Source organism: Mastigoproctus giganteus, chromosome 9, assembly GCF_048544385.1.
Source record: "Mastigoproctus giganteus isolate SK-2022 chromosome 9, ASM4854438v1, whole genome shotgun sequence".
In the NCBI taxonomy this organism is placed as follows: domain Eukaryota; kingdom Metazoa; phylum Arthropoda; class Arachnida; order Uropygi; family Thelyphonidae; genus Mastigoproctus; species Mastigoproctus giganteus.
In genome coordinates this window covers 160,046,348-160,067,156 of record NC_143583.1, presented here as the reverse complement: position 1 = coordinate 160,067,156, position 20,809 = coordinate 160,046,348, and the positions used below count along the sequence as shown (strand labels likewise).

General features: G+C 33.4%; 1 protein-coding gene across 1 annotated transcript in view; it reads left to right on the top strand.

Annotated features, from left to right (window-relative positions):
• Positions 1-20,809, top strand: part of Tmtc4 (Transmembrane O-mannosyltransferase targeting cadherins 4) — a gene marked incomplete at its 5' end in the record, with an annotated part of 433,994 nt that overhangs the window by 247,224 nt on the left and 165,961 nt on the right. The window contains one exon of the mRNA XM_090380839.1: positions 320-399. Within this exon, the coding sequence (XP_090236965.1) occupies positions 320-399 (80 nt within the window). The remainder of the gene's footprint in view (positions 1-319; positions 400-20,809) is intronic.

Here is a 20,809-nt window from a genome sequence, read left to right as displayed (position 1 = left end):
ATCAGTTCCTTCAATGTGACTCCCTAAAAATTCATCAAATACAATGTTTCAATCAGAAAGGTTTGATCATTGAAGCCTATGGAAAACCTCTAGTTATAATATAGTTAATTTATGTATATTGTGCCATTATGATGATACTATGATCAGCAAAATAATTCAGAAACACATTTTTCTATTCAGTTTTGTATGACATAATAGATGTATATACAAACTTGTAAATTAAAAGCCATAATATTATGGCTTTTAATTTGATTCATAAAGGGGGAAAAACTTTTATTTCTTTTATTTATGAAATAATTTGATTTTATTGTTATTTTAGGTACATTACAACATTGCTAAAAATGCAGCAGATAATGGTAATATCATTGTGGCTATTCAAGAATACAGAGATGCAATTAGGTAAGACTTGCTTCTACATTATATTAGTTTTTCCTGCTCTTTTAGTAATGTCAAAGTTTGATCTCTAGAAGATGAATATGAACATTGTGCAGTATAATTCTTTCACAAGTACTAGGAAAAGGATTTCATAAGAGTAACAGACTTATTGAAAAACAAAAAAAAATACATGTACAGGATAACCCAAGTCATATGACATGGAAATAATTATTGTTATTATTAGTAGTAGTAGTGGTGACAAATGATGCCAGTTGGTCCTTGAGGTTGTCACAGACATTCTCTCAGATATGCCAGACAAGCTGTACTTGCTACCTGGGAGTCTAAAACGTTGATGGAACTGATATTCGGGTGGCACTCAAGTCAAGTGGACCCAATTTCGGCGGAGTCCGGACGGTCTGTGACAGCCAAATCCTCTGCTTGCACCTTCACGATGATACAGAATATTTATAAGGCAGCATCATTTTAAGTTATATCTCATATTGTGAAGATATTCACAATATGAGATATTGTGATAGGCGGTGGTACTAGGGCTTGCAAACCGGTTTTATAAACCGGTTAAATCCGGTTTTCATATTGAGTTGTTAAAACCGAAACCAAGCTTCTAAAACCGGATTCAAATATTTTTTTTAGTTAGCCCTCGAATATAGTTTTTTGTTACACACATTTTCTTTTGTTTGTTCATTTGTCTGGATTGTTCAACTGCTTTATGTTTTAAACATGTTTTTTATTTTATTTTATGTTTAGGTACGAATCTCATGGGCAAGTGGCCCAAATCTAGGAGGGATACCTTTTATCTTCCCACCCGTATCGTGGCTCGATGCAGGTGTACTCATTTACGACTGAGTGAGTCGGAGCGATAGTGTAAAAGAAAATGCTCAACATTTTCAAGATTATAAATGATGCTAGAACTAGGGGACATAAATTCAAGTTACGCGGGGAAATGTTTAGATTGGACTGCAGGAAGTTTTATTTTAGCCAGCGAGTTATAAATTACTGGAATAAGTTGCCTTCATGGGTGGTAGAGGCCGACAGTTTGGGGAAATTCAAAGGTCATCTGGATAGTACTTTCGGGTAAGGGAAGCGCATAGGATGATAGGATTAATTTCCTTTTTATTTAATTTTTAATTTCATTTTATTATTTTTATTTATTTATTAATTATTATTATTTATTTATTTAATTTTTGTTTTTATCATTGTTTTGTTCGGATTTTTTTTTTTTTTTTTTTTTGGGTGGTGCAGCATAAGCCATAGGCTTTCTTGCACCATACGGCCGTTACTAATACTAAATACTACTAATATTTCTCTGTTCCATTTATCTTGTTTGCCAGGCAAGTTATGGAACGCGCCTTATTGATGGTTACCCACTAGAAACAGATTCGCTGAATATTGCATCAAATTTCAATCGTAGAAAGTTTTTTGCTTCTTTATTCCTATTAAATTTGCAATCAAATGTTCTCCAAAAAGCAGCTTCACCAAATTTAGCTTTTATGTAATGTTGAAAATACAATAGATTTAATTGGGGAAAAAAAAATTGCAAGTAAATAAATAAAAGATTTCTTTCGTGAAAATTTTGAAACTTGCCTTGTTTAGACTCTTCATTCAGTGCTTGCGGGAGTAACGCATAGTATTATGCCTTTGTTATCTTCAATATTTTTATTTAAAATTGTCGGTGATATAAATTCCTACTAATTAATATTTATTATTCTTAATATGTCTGAGGTGAAATTAAATGTATGGAATTATTTTGCTCGAAAAAGCAAAGATGAAGCACAATGTTCGAAATGTCAGAAGATAATGAAGTCGTCTGGAGGATCTACACCATCTTTGATGTTGCATTTAAAGAAAATGCATCAGATTGACATTAAACAAGATAACAGTGCACCTCCCGTAAAAATGGTAAGGACATTAGAAAACTTTATCGTTAAAAAATCTATTGAAGAAGAGATTTCAAAATTAGCTGCTTTAGATGGATTTTCTTTTAATTCAATTGCCAAGAGTGAGTTTATACAATCAAGCCTTCACCTTCAGAGAAATAAATACGATAAATTACCACCAGCCTCAGTGAATGGAATTAAAAATATGATTCTGAATTATTATAAAACTAAGAAAGAAGAACTCATTCAGCATTTCAAAAATTCATTGGTTTTGGGTGCACAGTGTTCATTGATTCTAGATGAGTAAACAAAATAAAAGGTATATGAATATAAATGTGCATTCAAAAGACAATCATTGGTCGTTAGGTCTTATTGAAATTTATGGTTCACTTGATAGCAGAAGAACTGAGCAAATTGTGAATGGATACTTGAAGGAATTTGGTTTGAACTTGGATGAGGATATTGTTGCCTGCATCACCGATGGAGCAGCAATGATGATTAAGTTTGGCAAGCAAATTACGCCTAATCATCAACAATGTATAGCCCATTGTATACATCTGTCAGTTATAGATGTACTTTATGAAAAAGCAATCAATTATGGTGCCACAGTCTGAGTCTTCCAAAGACAATGAAGAAGTTGAAGAAAGACAGCAAGGCATGCCTTATCAAACCGACTTTACCGATGAGCTCATTTATTTCTTCAATCCAATGGCCAATATTGCACAAACTATTAACAAAGTCAGAAAAATTTGCAAGCTTTTTCGAAAATCGCCTACCAAAAATGACATATTACAAAATTTTGTTAAAGCAAAATTTAATGGGAAAGAATATAAACTTATATTAGATTGCAAGACTAGATGGGATAGCACATTCTATATGATTGAGAGATTTTTGAAATTGAAAAATTGCATTCCAAATGCCCTATGTGCAGTACTGTCAACTGAAACTGTGTCTGACGATGACTGGAAAACACTTGAATTGCTATGTGAAACTTTGCGACCAGTTGAAATGATTCTGAAGGCTATAACCTCAGAAGATACAGACTTACTTAAAGCAGAGTCTTCAATAGAATTTCTGCTTGCTAAGCTTGATACAGCAGAAAACCCATTTGCTTTAAAGTTTCACCAAAGCCTTTTGCAGCATTACAATGCAAGACGAAATTGCCAAACTATGGCTTTGCTGAGCTATCTACACAACCCCAAAAAGTTTAAGAAAGAAGATTCAGGTCCAAGAACTTTTAATTTTCCAAGTAAGCAAGTTTTGGAAAAGCATGCTGAAGAGATTTATCAGAGATTATTTGCAAAATATTCCGAAGGAGTCTTAGCGTTGAATGAAGAAACTGAAAATAAACGAACTGTTCTTTTAGAAGAAAACAAAGACTCGTCTAGTTCCGATAGTGGAGATACACTCATGCGAGAGTATGATAGTGTAATAAAGAGATTAACTGAAGAGCCTTCAAAATATCTGAGTGAATTGGAAATCAGCAAAGAATTTAAAATTTTGGAGGCAACTAGCAGTAGAAGTGAAAAGCTGGAGAAAGTTTATAGAACACTGCTGACCATTCAACCAACAAGCGTCCAATCTGAGAGAGTGTTTTCGATCACTGGTCTCTTTAACACAAAAATAAGGTCAAGTCTATCAGGAAAAATGCTTAATATACTGTGTTTTTTAAAGGATCATTTTCAGAAAAAAGCTGAGCAATAAATAGTAAAGTAATTTCCCCAAGCTGTTTTTTTTCACATTAGTTCTTTTTATTTATTATTATATGGCTTATTATTTTTTTGTTTACTATACGAGAAGATAGTTTTTATTCAAAGGATTTGAATACAATTTGGAATTCTGTATAATCTCAAGCTGGTTACTTTTTTGGATCATTTTAATTTTTTTTATTTTTTTTTACTATAAGAGGTGATAGACTTTGTTTAAAAGATTTGATTACGATTTGTACAATCTACCCAAGATAAAATAAATACCTTTGTTATAAGCTTTTAATTATTTTCCCTAAGCCTGAGAAAATTGGTTTTAAAACCGGTTTTAAAAGTAAACTTCGGTTAAACTCGGTTTTGAAATTTCTCGTTTTTATGCAAGCCCTAGGTGGTACCTATTTGAAGGGCCAAATAGCTCTGAAACGGTGCCGTCAGGGTGGTGGTACCTATCTGAGAATAAGTAACATTAGTCTTCTCCTTAGGTGAAGCGTTACTTATTCGAAGTAGTGCAATATCATGGCAACTCGTGTGTAGTCTAAATTTGCTTACAGCTTGAGGCTTTAGCCCTAAATGCATCTTAGTCTAAATAGCTGTTATTATGAAACAACTTAGCTGTGATTGACAAAGCAAGTGTAACAGTTTTCATTGAAGTATGGGGTGTTATTTGCATGAAGTCTTTAAACATGTTGGCCTTGCAGAATATAATGCATTGAACTTTTTCTGATATTAGCATTCTAATTGTATGTCTGAGGACTATTTACAACTTTTATAATATCTTAAGCATCTGTTTGCATATCTATGGCAGTCCTTGTTTTATTGATTTTTCTTTCACTGATTATTGTTTGAAACTCCTCCATAGACCTGAGAACTGATGTGCACAAATGATATAGCATTTGTTAGATGCAAATCTTCCTTGTCTCTTTTTATCTTAGTCATCTTTTCAGGTCATCCTTCATCTCACACTGAGATATTCACCCCATGAATATTTAGTCTTATATCTTGCCACTTACTTTATGTATTTTGTTGTGGATTGCCATCTTTTTGATTATTTTTTATCCTGCAGACCACGTATAGTGTATAGTATATCTGTCTGATGAATGGTGGCACCTGGAACGTCAGTTCAACTCTGCCATGTTTTGCTGTGTTGATAGACGATATGCCTCTAGGAAGAAAAACAAAAGAAAACATGAAAGAAATTTTGTTTAGAGTTAGATTTTCTTTAAAAATAGGGGAACCATTTAGATAACCTGAAATAGTTAAGCAAATGCACCAATGAACTGTTTGCAAAAAGAGGAATTATACAGAAAATAACGCAACCCTAGAGAAATAATTATACAAACTGTTCACAATAAAAAAAAAATTATACAAATACAAAATATATAAAAATATACAGCATTATACAAAAGAAATAATTACATATTCAAAAAAAAGGAGGGGGGGGGAGTCAAAATTAACCATTAAAGTTAATAAATGTGCAGTCCAAAAATTAAATGTCCAATCAATCCAAGACATGAACAGGTATTCAACACAATAAATTTTACAAAATAATGACATAAGTTATGTTATTGTCCAAGAGTTCATAATGTTCGTTTTGCTTAGAATCAAATAAACGTTGAAGGTGGTAAAGAGCATACTTTACCACAAAATCTAAAGAAAACAAAGGCGTTATTTAAATATAAGCTTAAAAACTATTTACAAAATATGAACATATTTATGAAATGGCAAATTTCATCATATACAATTTGTGCTATCAGGCTGATTATTTAGGGGAGAAGCTTGGTGAAGTTCTGAAAGAATTTGGGAATTATGAATGAATTTAAGAAAATTAATTATTTTCTTTAAAAACTTAAAATATTGGTCAATAAATAATAAAAGGTTTATAATTCATCCAATAACTGTCATGTTTTAAGGACAGAGTGTGAGAAATTCTGAAAGAACTGAAAGAAAGTAGGAGAGGAAACAAAGATAGATTCCTGACCAGGAGTAACAGGACCAGTGACACAGTAACTGTGAACAAAATTCATTGTAAATAAAAAAAGTAACTGTGAACAAAATTCATTGTAAATAAAAAAAGTAACTGTGAACAAAATTCATTGTAAATTGCAAAAGAAACGAATTTGAGTAGAATCCTCAACAGAACTGCAAAGAGAAAGTTCTGAGTTGGAAAGATGGAAATAGGCAAGTTTAAAATTTAGGGAACCGTGTCCTGTTGAAAGAAAGCTAGAAAACATGCTGGGAGAAAACCATTACGAGTGTTTTTATTAACAAATGCAAATTCTGGAATAAATAATTTTGTAATTAAAACTTTTTGGGAAACAGACCATTGAAGTTGCCAACAGTCATGAAGAATTTAAAAAATTCATTGTTTAGGACTGGAGGATACGTCAATTTGAATTCCATTGAATTCTGTAGGTAGGCCTTTATGAATGAAGTAAAATAGTCCACAGTAAATTGAATGTAAGTCTGAAGGTAGCGAACCAGATAGAACTTGTAGGGCAAATGTAGAGACAGTTGTTCATGCCTTAACAAATACTAGGAGGAGACTGCGCTAGATCTAACCAAGCTTGGATTGAACTGTAAGTAATTTAGTGCATTTAAACTAGGCTGCAGCAATATAAATGGCAACAGCTTTGTATAATGTATGCAAAATCTTATGGTTCAGACCCACTCCTAACAGGAGATGCAAACAATTTGAATTATATAAAAGAAAAATTTTCTAACTTTGTCAGACAGATGATTCATATGGGAAAAGAAAGGTAAGGCAATTTATCAAGCAGTAATCCAAGGAATTTTGTGGTTGGTAGTTACAAAAGGGAGAGATTTACCATTAATTTTTATGAGAGGAGGATGAGTTGGAGAAAGGGTGATTTTGAAGACCATCGTGCAAATTTTACTGTTAGAAATAGTAAGTATGTTAAGCATTGACCAATCAGAAAGTTGTGGAAGAACACGATTCACATTTTTTTCTAATGAATGGTGAGAAGTTCCATAAAAGAAGAACTAAATCATCCACATATGATTTAATTTTTCTGTTTTTTTATGGAAAGTTGACATAATCTAATCTACATCTTACATCCATGTAAGAATTTCTCAGAAACTGTGTGAAAATTTTATGTAACCTTAAAAGATCTATCCGAAAAATAATTCTTAATAAGATTGTATAGGTTAGTCAAGCAGTTCGGAGTTCTAAGATGTTTGGGGGTGCTCTTCCACCAAAGAGAGTCAAAGGTGCCCTCAACATCGATAAAATTTTTCAAGATGTATTTAGAAGAAGATTCATTAATGAAATTCAGAACAGTAGCAAGGGCATCTTCAGCATCAACTCTAGAACAAAAACCATATTGATTACTAGAATAGCTGTCTGCATCCTGAAGCAAAGCCAGGATTCTATATGAGATCAAATGTTCTAGGATCTTACCAAAATTAGATAACAAAGTGATGTGTGTAAGACTGGGGGAAGATTAGGAGACGCCAGATTTCAACAGTATTCTTAAGAGTGCAGATTTCAAGGAATTTGGAGGAACAGACCATTGTCAACATTTATTATGTAAATTTAGAAGAACATTTGGACAGCAGGAGTGAAGTTTTATCAAGAACTCTCCTTCAATAAGATCTTCACCAGGACACCGATTAGGTTTAATCCTGGCAATGGCAGAAGATAATTCAATAGGCATAAAAGTAATAGCAACCGAGGAAGCAAAGTAATTAAGATTAAGTGATTGAATATCTTTATGAGAGGGCAAATCTAAAAGGGGTTATCATCAGGTAAGAAGAGAACATCCAAAATTGAATTAACAATATGTGTCCAAGAAAAAGATTCAGTGTTATTACTTATAACGGTATTATAAATAATAGGAGCATATATCTTGTTTCTAGCAATTTTGTAAGCAAAGTTCCAAGGAGTTTGATTGCTGACATGTGAACAAATTTCTTCCAAGTGTCAAATTTTGATTTAGCAATGAGTTTTACATAGTCTTTTGCTAAGATAAATTGCCTGGAGTTGATTAACATCATCAACTGGCCAAGAATGTCTATGCTGTTGATAATTTTTTTTGGGCATAAAAAACTTAATGACTCAAAATTGTCAATCCCCTGTTCCACCAAGGAGTGGTAACATGTTTTTTAGATTTCCTGTTAGTAGAGCGAATAATGCTTTGAAGAGAGTATTGTCAAAAAGACATCCTGCAGACCACAGTCTTTTTTTGCAAATTAGTCATCTGGTCTTTTGTTATGGACTAGAATGTTCTCTAGGAAAAAAGTGCATGTCCAACTCAATAGCAGTGTATAAGAAATGTGAATACTTATAACTGTTTGATATAGAGATAAACTGTCTTTTCATGTTACTCATGAAATTACATTGATTCTTAGCTTGTTACTGTATGGTTGGGTTTTACTCTTAATTTTGTCATTGAATTCCACTTCTTCAAGGTAGCTTGCGCTCATAATCCCATTATAAGGCAAACTGTGTGATATTCGTTGGCTTTTTTGCAGTGTTATTATCATCACAGTGTATAAGTTGTGAAAGTTTATCCACAGTATGTTTGGTGATGTGATTCATCCTTTAAAGAATATATTAAGAGCAACTGCCACTCTATGTCAAAGCAATTATTTAACCCTGAGGGGACTCCTCCAAGAAACTGTTACACTTGGAGGTGCACAGGGTCTAAGAAAGCCAATAGTGATTCAGCTTTACTGAAAATTTCTTAACAGATTATTATCTAGTTTGCAACACTAACTTATCTTATTAATAATCATAGTAGTTATTTTTTTTATCAATAACAGCAATAAAATTGAGACAACTGGCTGAAACTTTATTAATATAAATATAGAAAAATAACTAAATATAAATTAAAAAGTAAATAAGAGTGAATACAAATAATCTGCTAAAAACAAATATATATATATATACACAGCCACTTCCCAAATCATGTAAGGGTTGTGTTCCACAGAACTCTACGTAAGTTGAGTTTTAAATAAGGCAGAATTTCCCTAAATGCTTATGCATCACTCACAACTATGCGTGCTGAATTTGATTGAAGCAAAAGAGAAATGTTCGATGAACATGTGAATAGAATTATTTATTCAATTTTTTTATCTCATGCGCAGGAAGAATTACAGAAGTGTACAAAATTACAAAAATTTCAAATTTATAAAATTACAAAAAGAGAGAGGGGACAGGCATAACATCAGCAAGTTTTACCTTTCGAGCATTGTTGTCAGAATTAACTCTCCAGCTGATACACACGACGCTGCAGAAGTTTGAGGGCTGTGAAGATTTAGAAGGGGTTTTTTCCCATTTTTTCCAACACATCGCAAAATTTCTCTGCAGCTGCAGAATCGGCACTGGTGACTTCACCACATACTTTAATGTTTTGGAAACCAGCACGATGCTTGAACCTATTAAACCACTCGTTGCTTGCCACGAACTTGGCTTGGGGTTCGCTGTACTTATCCTTGATATCTCCATAAATACTTCTTGCTTTTGCTTGAATGGCCATTGGACTCAGGGGCACTTGCTTCTGAATATGATTTTCTGTCCATATTATTAATAGCTTTTCCATCTTTGATATAGCACCTGAATGCTGTTTTCTGATCACTGTTGGTCTTAAATGCATTGATCCTTTAACATGTTCTTTTATACATGCAAAAGTATTTGAAACAGTGAATACTATTTCAAATACTTTTGCATTTCAAATACATGCAAAAGTATTTGAAATAGTATTCACTGTTGAAGCAGAGAGACTTAATTTCCGTGCAATAGATGACAAACTATGTCCTGCTGCATACTTCTTCATTAATAATCTTCATTTCTAAATCAATTTTATTTCATTTCCTAGCACTGCCAGCACTTGCATTTTTCTGTTGGTCCCTTTCCTTTCACCACTGTAATAAGTAAATAGGAATGAAGAGATGATTCTGAAAATTTATATATGCTTTTTATATGATTGAAGATTTCAGTGAAGGGGAACCCTTTTCACCAAAAAACCGTAACGTAAAAACCCACAGAATTCCAGTTATCGGTATTATCGTAAATGCAATAAAATTGAGTTTACTACCTGTTTATAATAGATTGTGTTAACAGAATAGCCCAATAAACCAGAAAGTGCAAACTGTTTTTATTGTTTTATGGTAATGACCTCCAGAAATGTGTTTTAGAAAAATATCACAAAGGCGTTCAAAATTGATTCTTATAACTGAACATATGCTAACGACGAAAGTGTAGTGCAATATCCATTATAAAAATGACTTTTTAGAGAGATAAATAGCTTGTTACATAGTGAAAATTTCAACTTCCAAGGTCTTGGAACAAATTACCAAAAAACACAATGTGTTATTGGGTTCACATTACAATATTTTCATGATACCTCCATTTATTCCTATGTGATGTAAAATATGTTTCCATGATTTTTTTAAGTTTGCGCGGGCAGTCAAAAACTTGCGTAAAGTCGAATTTCCGTGAGTCAAGTAGTAAGCCGGGGAGTGCCTGTATGTGTGTATATATATATATATATATATGATAATTAAAATAAATATGATATTTAAAATAAAAACATCAGCCAGTAGTACGGCAAAAATGCAGAGCGAAACGAAACAAAAAATAATAATATAAAATAAACAAACAGGGAAGGGAAAGTAGAGATAATAAGACAAAAAAGTAGTCGATAATCCCCTGTATAATTTTGTCATTAAACCCAATTGATAAAAACAATGTAAATTTAAAATAATGCCAATTATATATAATTTAGAATTATAATTATGATATAATTAGGCTTCATGTGGAGGATTTGCATTTGCTGCCTCTAATGATAGCTTCATATGCATATTTATTTATTTTTATTACTTTTGCCTAACTTTTACATCACATTATATATATATATATATATATATATATATATATATATATATATATATATATATATATACACACACACACACACACACACACACACACACATACTTAATATTTAAAGTTTATAATGATAGAATTGTATGGTATGGTTTTTGTCATGTGTGCAACATTAGTGCTATTGCACATAGGGCCATTAGACATTATACATGCATGGTTTAATATTGGTCGATTAGTTCAATTAATTGGTATTTTTATACGTGCATAATTTAGACATTATAGGTATTAGTGTGTATATGGATCAGGTAATCAAGCTAGCATATATAGGCTATCTTAATTCTGGTTGGCCTATAAACGTTATGTTAATGTAAACATATTAATAACTATAAAGCAAATATTAATACTAATTGATAATGAAAATATCATAACTAAATGATAATGAAAATTATCAATACTAAATGATAAAGGGTGATGCAATTTTTATTGAAATGTTGATCAACAGGCAGAATTTAACTTTACTAAATACTGATTCTCCTACATATATCCATCTCCCTACAGGTTCAACATCTGCAATAGATCTTTCCATTTGGTCCCCAATCCTCTTTCCAAGTATAGATTGGGTAACTCTGAGTGATCCCTATAGCAGCAACCATTATCCGATAATCTGCAAATTTCAAACATCCTGTTCCCTCCCAACAGAAAATACAATTAAATGGAAATTTTCAAGGGCTGACTGGACAAAATACAGAACGCACATATCGTTTGACAACTATATCATTCAGTCCTGTTCCATCAAGTGTTACCGAGCACATCACAAATCAAATTCTGACAGCCTCGTCCGCTGCCATTCCTCAATATCAAGTAAGAAATAGACGAAAAATAAATTACTGGTAGAATGAAGATTGCAACAATGCAAAAAAAGAGAAAAACAAAGCATGGAACCTTTTCCGCAAACATCTTACCACCTCCAATCTTATTAACTGTAAACGGCTTAGAGCTAAAGCCTGTTATATCAGACGCAAAGCAAGAAAAGAAATTTGGATTAAATTTGCCTCATCAGTTAATAAAAATACTGATATCAGATTAATCTGGAGAAAAATAAAATGTTTGAACTGTAAATTTCCACTTTTATCCACCCCACTACTGAACTGGAATGGACAAGAGTTCTCTGATCCTACAGATATATCAAATGCACTGGGAATTGTATTTTCTCTGTTGTCTTCTTGTAAAGCTTGTGATCAATCATTTCAAAAATGTAAAACCGTTACAGAGAAATCCAGACTAAATTGCACTGACAATTCTGCTTTATCTTATAATCAACCATTTACCATGCTTGAGCTACAGCAATCTCTTACCAACTCAAGAAACAGTGCTGCTGGCCCTGGAATTCCGAAATCTGGATCAGAGATCACTCTCTTCGCTGCTCATATTTTACAATCAAATTTTTTCTGAACATACTTCCCAAGTTCCTGGCATCATTCTTATGTACTAATGATTGTAAAACCCGATAAAGATCATTCTGTTCCTCAAAATTACAGGCCACTATCCCTTACCAGCTGTCTCAGCAAAACGTTTGAGCAAATGATACATCACCGTCTCACTTGATTCCTTGAGTCTCAAAACTTAATAAATAACAACCAATTTGGATTACAGAGAAACCGATCTTTATTGGATCTCATGATTAAAGCCGAGATAAATATCAGAAATGCTTTCATCAAAAAGGAACATCTCGTCATGGTCTGTCTGGACATTGAGAAAGCCTTTGACACTAGATGGCATTTTGGCATCTTAAAGGATCTACATTCTCTTGGTCTGAAAGGTAATTTGCCATAGTTTATCCAAAATTTCCTTCAACAGAGATCCTTTCAAGTTTGTTATCAGGGAACCCTCTCTAAAAACTTTATTCAAGACGAAGGAATTCCACAAGGGTCTGTTCTCAGTGCCACCTTGTTTGCAATGAGAATGAATCACATAATTGCACTCATTCTGAAAACTGGATTCGTACCTTTTCGCAGACGATCTCACAATTTCTTGTCATTCTCAAAACATGCATTACATTGAACGCCATCTACAAATATCAATCAATCGCATCTTGACATGGATGACACAAAATGGTTATAGACTATCCAGCCAGAAATCTACTGCCATTCACTTCTGCACCAGATGCAATATGCATCCTGAACCCGAGCTCCACTTGAATAACCATCCTCTTCCCATAGCTAATAGTATTCTACTAGGATTGTCCTTTGACAGTAAGTTAAATTTCCAAAAGCACATTGAGCATCTCCAGACTACTTGTCAAAAAAAACTGAACATACTCAGAGTTTTATCAGCCACAACGTGGGAAGTAGATCGTTACAGCCTGCTTCATTTATATAGAACCATAATCAGATCATGACTGGACTATGGCACGCCTGTCTTCGACTCTGCTAGGGAGAGTGCTTTATCTCACCTCAACCCTATTCAACATTCAGCTCTCAGAAGAACATTGGTGCGTTCAGAACATCTCCAGTGCAAAGTTTTATGTTGAAGCCCATGAACCTCCTCTAAATATCAGGAGAAAGATGTTGCTGCTGAACTATGCAATCAACATCCAAAGCCAGATGACCCATCCTAATTGGTTTATGACCTTCTGTAGAAACGGTTTATGACCTTCTATAGAAACAAACCACAGACAGTTTGGCCTGCTGGTATTAGGCTTAAGCAACTAGGCAGAAGATTGGGATATACACCAATAGAGTCTTGCAAGATCCTATAGATCCCGACCCTACATGGTCTGTTATCATGCCATCTTGTGACAATTATTTCCACCAGTGCAAAAAACACTCTATCAGACATTAGTATATGATAGCTACACATTGCGCATACTCAATGTTATCCTAACTTTGCAAAAATGTATACAGATGGATCGAAGTCTGAGAATGGATCTGGTGCAGCAGTAGTAGTTCCTGATATTACCATTTCTCTATCTCTTCCAACAGAGTGTAGTAATTACATGACTGAATTATATGCCATAAAGATTACTATAGAAAATATTTTACATATGTCAATTCAAAAGAGCATAATATACAGAGACTTCCAAAGTTCCTTATTAGCCTTGCAAAGCAACTCCCCGCCTATTCACCCATTATTAAAGCTCATTAGAACAGAGTTGATACGTCTCAGAGAGTATCAACAAAAGGTTATCTTCCACTGGATCCCAGGCCATACTGGAATACCAGGAAATGAAATTGCGGATGATGCTGCCAAACATCTATCCAGATCAGCCCCAATAAATTTCCTAGTACCGTTCACTGATTATAAAATGAATATGCAAAGTATATGTAAAGGTCAATGGATTCTTCAATTTCAAATGCAAATTCATAATAAACTACTTCAAATTAAACCTGTACCAAAATTATGGTCTTCCAGCCTCGTTGCAAACAGACAAGAAGAAGTAATTCTAGCCAGAGCCAGAATCGGCCATAGTCATTTAACTCATCTGTCCCTCTTGTCAGGGAATGACCCTTCTCAGTGTAATCATTGTCATACACCACTCACAGACAAACACATACTTCTGGAATGTACTCTATATAATAATGCTTGACTGGTGTCATTCAGTTCTCTGGCAAGCTTAAAGGAACCTTTGTCACTTAGCCATAGTGACAAAGGTTCTTAAACCTTTGTCACTATGGCCTAAAAAATCAAATCTCACAGAAATCTTCTCCTTCCTAAAACGAATAGGCCTGTATAGCCATTTCTAACTGCTTCTACATCAACCAACACAGGCAGTATGAACCACTTTACTAAGTGCAATATGGACTAAGTAGCCATTGCGCTTAAAACCCCATCAACAACAATACGGAACTTAACGTAAGTAGAGTTTTACGTAAGTTGGAATTTTCCTTAATGCCTATGCAGCACTCGCAACTGTGCTTGCTGAATTTGATTGAAGCAAAAAATAAATGTTTAATGAATATGTAAATAGAATTACTTATTCAATTTTTTTTTTATCTCATGTGTAGGAAAAATTACAAGTGTGCAATTACAAAAATTTCAAAATTATAAAATTATAAAAATAGGGAGGGACAGGCATAACATCAGCAACTTTTACCTTTTGAGCATTGTTGCCAGAATCAACGTCTCCAGCTGATAAGTACGCTGCTGCAGAGGTGTTGAGGGCTGTGACAATTTAGAAGGGGTTTTTCCGAACACATCACAAAATTTCTCTGCTGCTGCAGAATTGGCACTAGTGACTTCACCACATACTTTAATGTTTTGGAAACCAGCACGATGCTTGAACCTATTAAACCACGTGTTGCTTGCCACAAACTTGACTTGAGGTTTGCCATACTTATCCTTAATATCTTCACAAAACTTCTTGCATTTGCTTGAATGGCCATTAGACTCAGAGGCACTAGCTTCTGAATCTGATTTTCCATCCATGTTATTAATAGCTTTTCCATCTTCGATATAGCACCTGAATGCTGTTTTGTGATCATTGTTGATGTTAAATGTGTTGATCCTTTAACAATCGTGTTCTTTTATACACACACTATCTTTTGAAATAGTATTCACTGTTGAAGTAGAGAGACCTAACTCATTTTCATCTTCATTTCTAAATCAATTTTGTTTTGTTTCCTCATCACTGCCACCACTTGCACTTTCTGTTGTTTGCTTTCCTTTCATCGTTGTAATAAGTAAATAGGAATGAAGAGAAGATTCTGAAAATTTTTTTGTTTCTTATATGATTGAAGATTTCAGTGAAGAGGAACACATTTTACCATAATAACATAAAAACCCACACAATTCCGGTTATCGGGATTATCGCAAATGCAATAAGATCGATTTTATTACCTGTTTATAATTAGATGCACTAACAGAAAAGTCCAATAAACCGGAAAGTGCAAATGTTTTTATTGTTATATGGTCGCGAACTCCAGAAATGTTCTTCAGAAAAATATCAACAAAGCCAGCCATTCAAAATTGATTCTTATGACAGAACATATGATAACAATGAAAGGGTAGCACTCCATTATAAAAATAACCTTTTAGAGAGATAAATAGCCTGGTTATATAGTAAGAATTTCATCTTCTGAGGTCTTGGAATGAATTACAAAAAAAAAAAAAAAAAAAAAAAAAAAAAAGAAAAGAAAAGAAAAGAAAAAAGAAAATGTGTTATTGGGGTCACATTTTTCATGATACCCCCATTTATTCCTACAGGATGGAAAATATGTTTCCACCATTTGGTTTGGCAAAAAGTTACATAAAGTCGAATTTATGGAAGTCGGGGAATGCCTGTTTATTATATACTCTAATTTTTTGAGTGTATTTTAGATTTTGAAAAACAGTTCACGTCTAGCCTTATCTCAGGTTCAACAGTAGATACATTCTCTTTATGAACATAAATTTTATATCCACTTCTGTCAGATTCCTAGCCACATTGGGATCAGGGGAAATGAATTGGCTGGTACGGCAGCCCAATCAGCAATTCCTTGAAATCATCATGGCCTGTCAATTTCCTATACAGATTACAGGCAAATGATACACAACACGATTCACTTCCATGGCAGAATCTGACTGAGCCTTATACATTCAGTCAGATTTTATTCATCAATGGCAACATGTCAGCTGTTTTTAAATTTTTACGTGTTAATTAGTGTATATGTATTTAAATTACTGAATATATATTTTTAATACATACTAGGGGCTTTCCCCCTGCTTGCTTTGCTTGCCAACCCCCCATACGCTTTTTTAAGTAAAATGTAGAGGTATGATGGAGTAAGTCAAAGCGTTTCTCTGTAAAAGACAGACCTGTTGAAACGCACTGATCGATATCTAATCAAGAAATGACCTATGTAATTATTTACCTGTGCATTTGTAGTGACATAATTGCCCCGTCTACTTGTACAACGTGACCCCCACCCTTTTCTCCCTCTTCTAACTCACCCCAACCACACGGCATTCTCAAGGTGGAATAAATATCACTATGCAATTACAGGTAACTCTCGATTTACGTCGGGGTTAGGTTCCTGGGGGGACAGGCGCAAATTGAACCCTTTATATAATGGAGTCAATCGGAAATCACAGAGTTAGGTTCTGGGCACCAAAAATTTTACCTAACACTTTGCATTGATTGTTTTATTTTATTAGCATTCTTCATAGTTGTAGTAATAGTCGATGGAGGCATATTCATAGCCCTACACACTTAGAGCGGCTTTCACCAGATTCCATCCTCCGAATATTGCACTAAGATTCAATAAACTTCTTTTACTAGACATGGCATCTCTTTATTCTATTAAATTAAAAACTTTATAACACAACTGGCAAAAACTGCACACGGATATCACTATTATTATTTAATTTATTAATAGCACAATTAATAAAAAACGTTGGCGTAATAAATTTCCAACACGTGTAAATAGTGTAAACAACAACCAACTGAATGGTTTACCACATGGACCTTTACTACCCGCATCCACGAGTGGTTACTTTGAGGGCAGGAATCTTTTTCATCTCTGATATATATGCGCCAATTGCTAATTGCCTCAGATTGTCGTAAGTCACTTGAACAGTGCATAGCACAGCACAGTATGATGCCGGTAAATTTTATCTGATGATTTTAAACTTTCAATTTATAAAAAATAAAAAAAATAAAAAAAATATATAAAAATAAATAAATAAAAATGGCGTGTTTAATGATTGGTGCTATTGCGAATTGGTGCAAATCAGACCGGCACAAAACGAGGACTACCTGTATTTACCTGCTTTTACATAGGTCACTTAGGAAAAGGCCTTTTGCTTCAGGTTCCATAATGCATGAGAAATATTGTTGTATCCAAAAGAGCAGGACTAAAATATTTAACTAAAATATTTACAAACTATACAAATATTTAAAATATTTACAAAATACTACACTATTTGCAAATATGCAAACTATATAGGGTCCCTTCATCAGCTAACATTACAAAGGAACATCAAATGATGCCGGGTGTGGTCATTTATTAGACAAGGAACCACGTGCACGAGGTTGGTGAACATTATGGAGGGAGTTGTCTTTTAATGAACAACAACAATGTAATTATTTACCTGTGCCTTTCTAGTAACATAATTGCCCCACTGCCCTCTTCTATCATTGACTCAAATAAACATCACTAGGAGGAAAAAAGTTTTCAATGTATAGAGAGAGATACTACCTTTTTTTCTCTTTACTCATATAACCTTTTGGGACTTAACCTCTTTCGGAGATTACCAGAATTCATTTTTAACTCTCTTTATACTTTTGGCTTGATTCATACCTTCCTGTTGCTAATCCCCAAAAAATAGTAAATCTAACCTAAACTGTACTGAGCCCTATAATTCAGTCAGGTTTCATATGACACTGACCATGTTTCAGTTGTTGCTATTTAAAGATTTTTTAACTTGTTTTGAAATATTTAAAACATACTTCTTATATTTATATGCGTTTCATACATTTTTGACTAGTTTTTTTTTTTTAATTTTGTATATTCCCTATCCATAGTGACCAACTAGTAGGTGTTTTTTTCATAGTGCATCAGCAACATAGGTTGCTGATGCACTATGAAAAAAAAAACTTGCTAACCATCCAGGCCCCCTTCCTAGCTATGCTAAACTAAAATTTGCACAGATTGTGTAAAGATTTGTGGCTAAAATAACTACCTTTTGTTCACAACTTTTGTGGATTGCCATTTTTTTTTTATGGTTTATTTCCGTAGAGTACTGAGGGAACTGAATTATGAGAAGTTATGTAGCTAAAGTTGCAAGAACTACTGTATCGACAATTGGTTTTGATCTATGAAAACTGTTTTGTAAGGCTAATAAAAACTGTTTTGTTTATTTTTTTTTATGTGAAAACATCTTTGGCAGCACCTACTAAATTTTGGACTGAATTAAAACCAATCTGTCACGAAAATGTGATGCAGAAATGACGCCTTTTGCATCAATTCCATCTCGCATTTTTGATGAAAATGTTGTAGTTGAAATTGAGGGATTAATGTTTAGAATTAGATCGAACGTTATTTGTAGGAAAGTAATTAACGGTTTAGTTTCTTCCAATCTGAAGTTAACATCGAAATCGCCGCTCAAGATTGTGGGTATGCCGGTATGAGTACTGCAACAAAATGAAATGAATGAAGTCAGTTTCATCCTATATGTCACTATTAGGAGAAATATGGAAAACCATTGTAAGTATCACTTGGCTATTAGGTAACACTTAAGATCTTTGTTCTTAAGTGATCCTCTACAGCTATTACACACAAGGATCCCGTCAACATCAAATCAGGGTACGTAGTGCATATCAATGGTGTGTCTTTAGCAGCTAGTTTCTTTTGTTTCATTTTCGAACCATAGATGATTGCAAATGTTCTATACAGAAATCATTTTTCATAAATATTCTTTCAAACTCTCGACGGGCATTCTTATGTAAGTAGTAGTCTGTGTAAGGAAAAGGAGCTTGATCATTTAACTCATCTACTCCGCAACTGGAGAAATGTTCTGTTGTACATAATTAATACTCCTGGTACATCATTGTTAGATGGAGCAGCACCCAACACTTGATTTTCTGTTTCTCTTTTACAGATCTCAATAGTCTTTGTCATTCTTGTGCACTCATTGCTACCTTCGTCTTTATTTTATTGGTTTGGCTTGCTCGATACTCTTGTCAATGCTCTGCATTTGACTTCGTCATCATTGAACATTCAGCTATAGCAGTGTGGCATTCAGTTCCTTTCTCTAATCAGAAAATTATTGATGTGAAACATCTATAGTGGCACCTAACAATGGAATGTAACAAAAATGTGGATTGCAACAATACAAGTATTTGTATTGTTGCAATCATCCTATTCTACAGAGGTCACAGTAGCCTAGTGGTCAGGCGCCCGCGCGCACATAAGTACATATGCCTTGAGTGACCTGGGTTCCAAAAGTATTAAAAGAAAAAAAGCATTGGATTCAGCTCTTCAAACATGTTTTTTTTATTTTTTTTATTTTTTTTTATTTTAAGGGTTTTTTTTTTTTTTTTATGTTATTTCTCGTTATTTAATAGTGGATTATTTTGTTTTGAAAATAAGCAAATTTTTGGTGACTGAATGCGGTGCTGTTTCTTGTATTCTATCTATCTATCTTGTGAACTCGTCTGACCATTTGGTTGTTGCGGGAGTATAAACAGAAAATTTATTTATTTATTTATTTATAAATGGCTACAACCAAATAGGTAATTAGGCTATTGGCTTAGATTTTGCTAACCTTTTTCAAATGTTGATTCAGTAGAGTAAGTAGTGGGTGTGAACATAAAACATTACATTGTTCATAACTTCGGTTCTAGCTGTTCAATTTTAAAATGGTTCTGATTTTCGTCAAACATGTTTTAACATAAAACATCTTTCGTACGTACAGGGTACACATGCTTTTTTTTTTTTTTTTTTGCTATGAAATTCTGTTTCTGCTGTGTTGTTCCCCTTTTCCTCTCCAGCGAGCATTAACAGATCCTTTTACACCTATAGGCTGGATCACAGAAAAACAGGTATAGGTGGATCATTAGCATTGAAAAGAATTCAACAAAGAAATGACAACTTCAAATAATGAAGCATATGCCAATTTTCGGGTCATCTGCATTTGCATACAGGAAATAGTTATTAGGAAATGTCGCAATTGTATTGCTTATATAGACTTATAAATTTTGTATTTTTGTATTCAGAAATTTTTTTTCCAAAAGTATTAAAAGAAAAAAAGCATTGGATTCAGCTCTTCAAACATGTTTTTTTTATTTTTTTTTATTTTAAGGGTTTTTTTTTTTATGTTATTTCTGGTTATTTTATAGTGGATTATTTTGTTTTGAAAATAAGCAAATTTTTGGTGACTACATCTTACAATGTTTCTCAGAACATTGTAAAAAAAACAGCTATTTTAATTTATATATTAAATTAAATTTAAAATATAAATAAAATGTAAGGGTTATCTTAATATTAATGCCAAGGGAATTATACAAC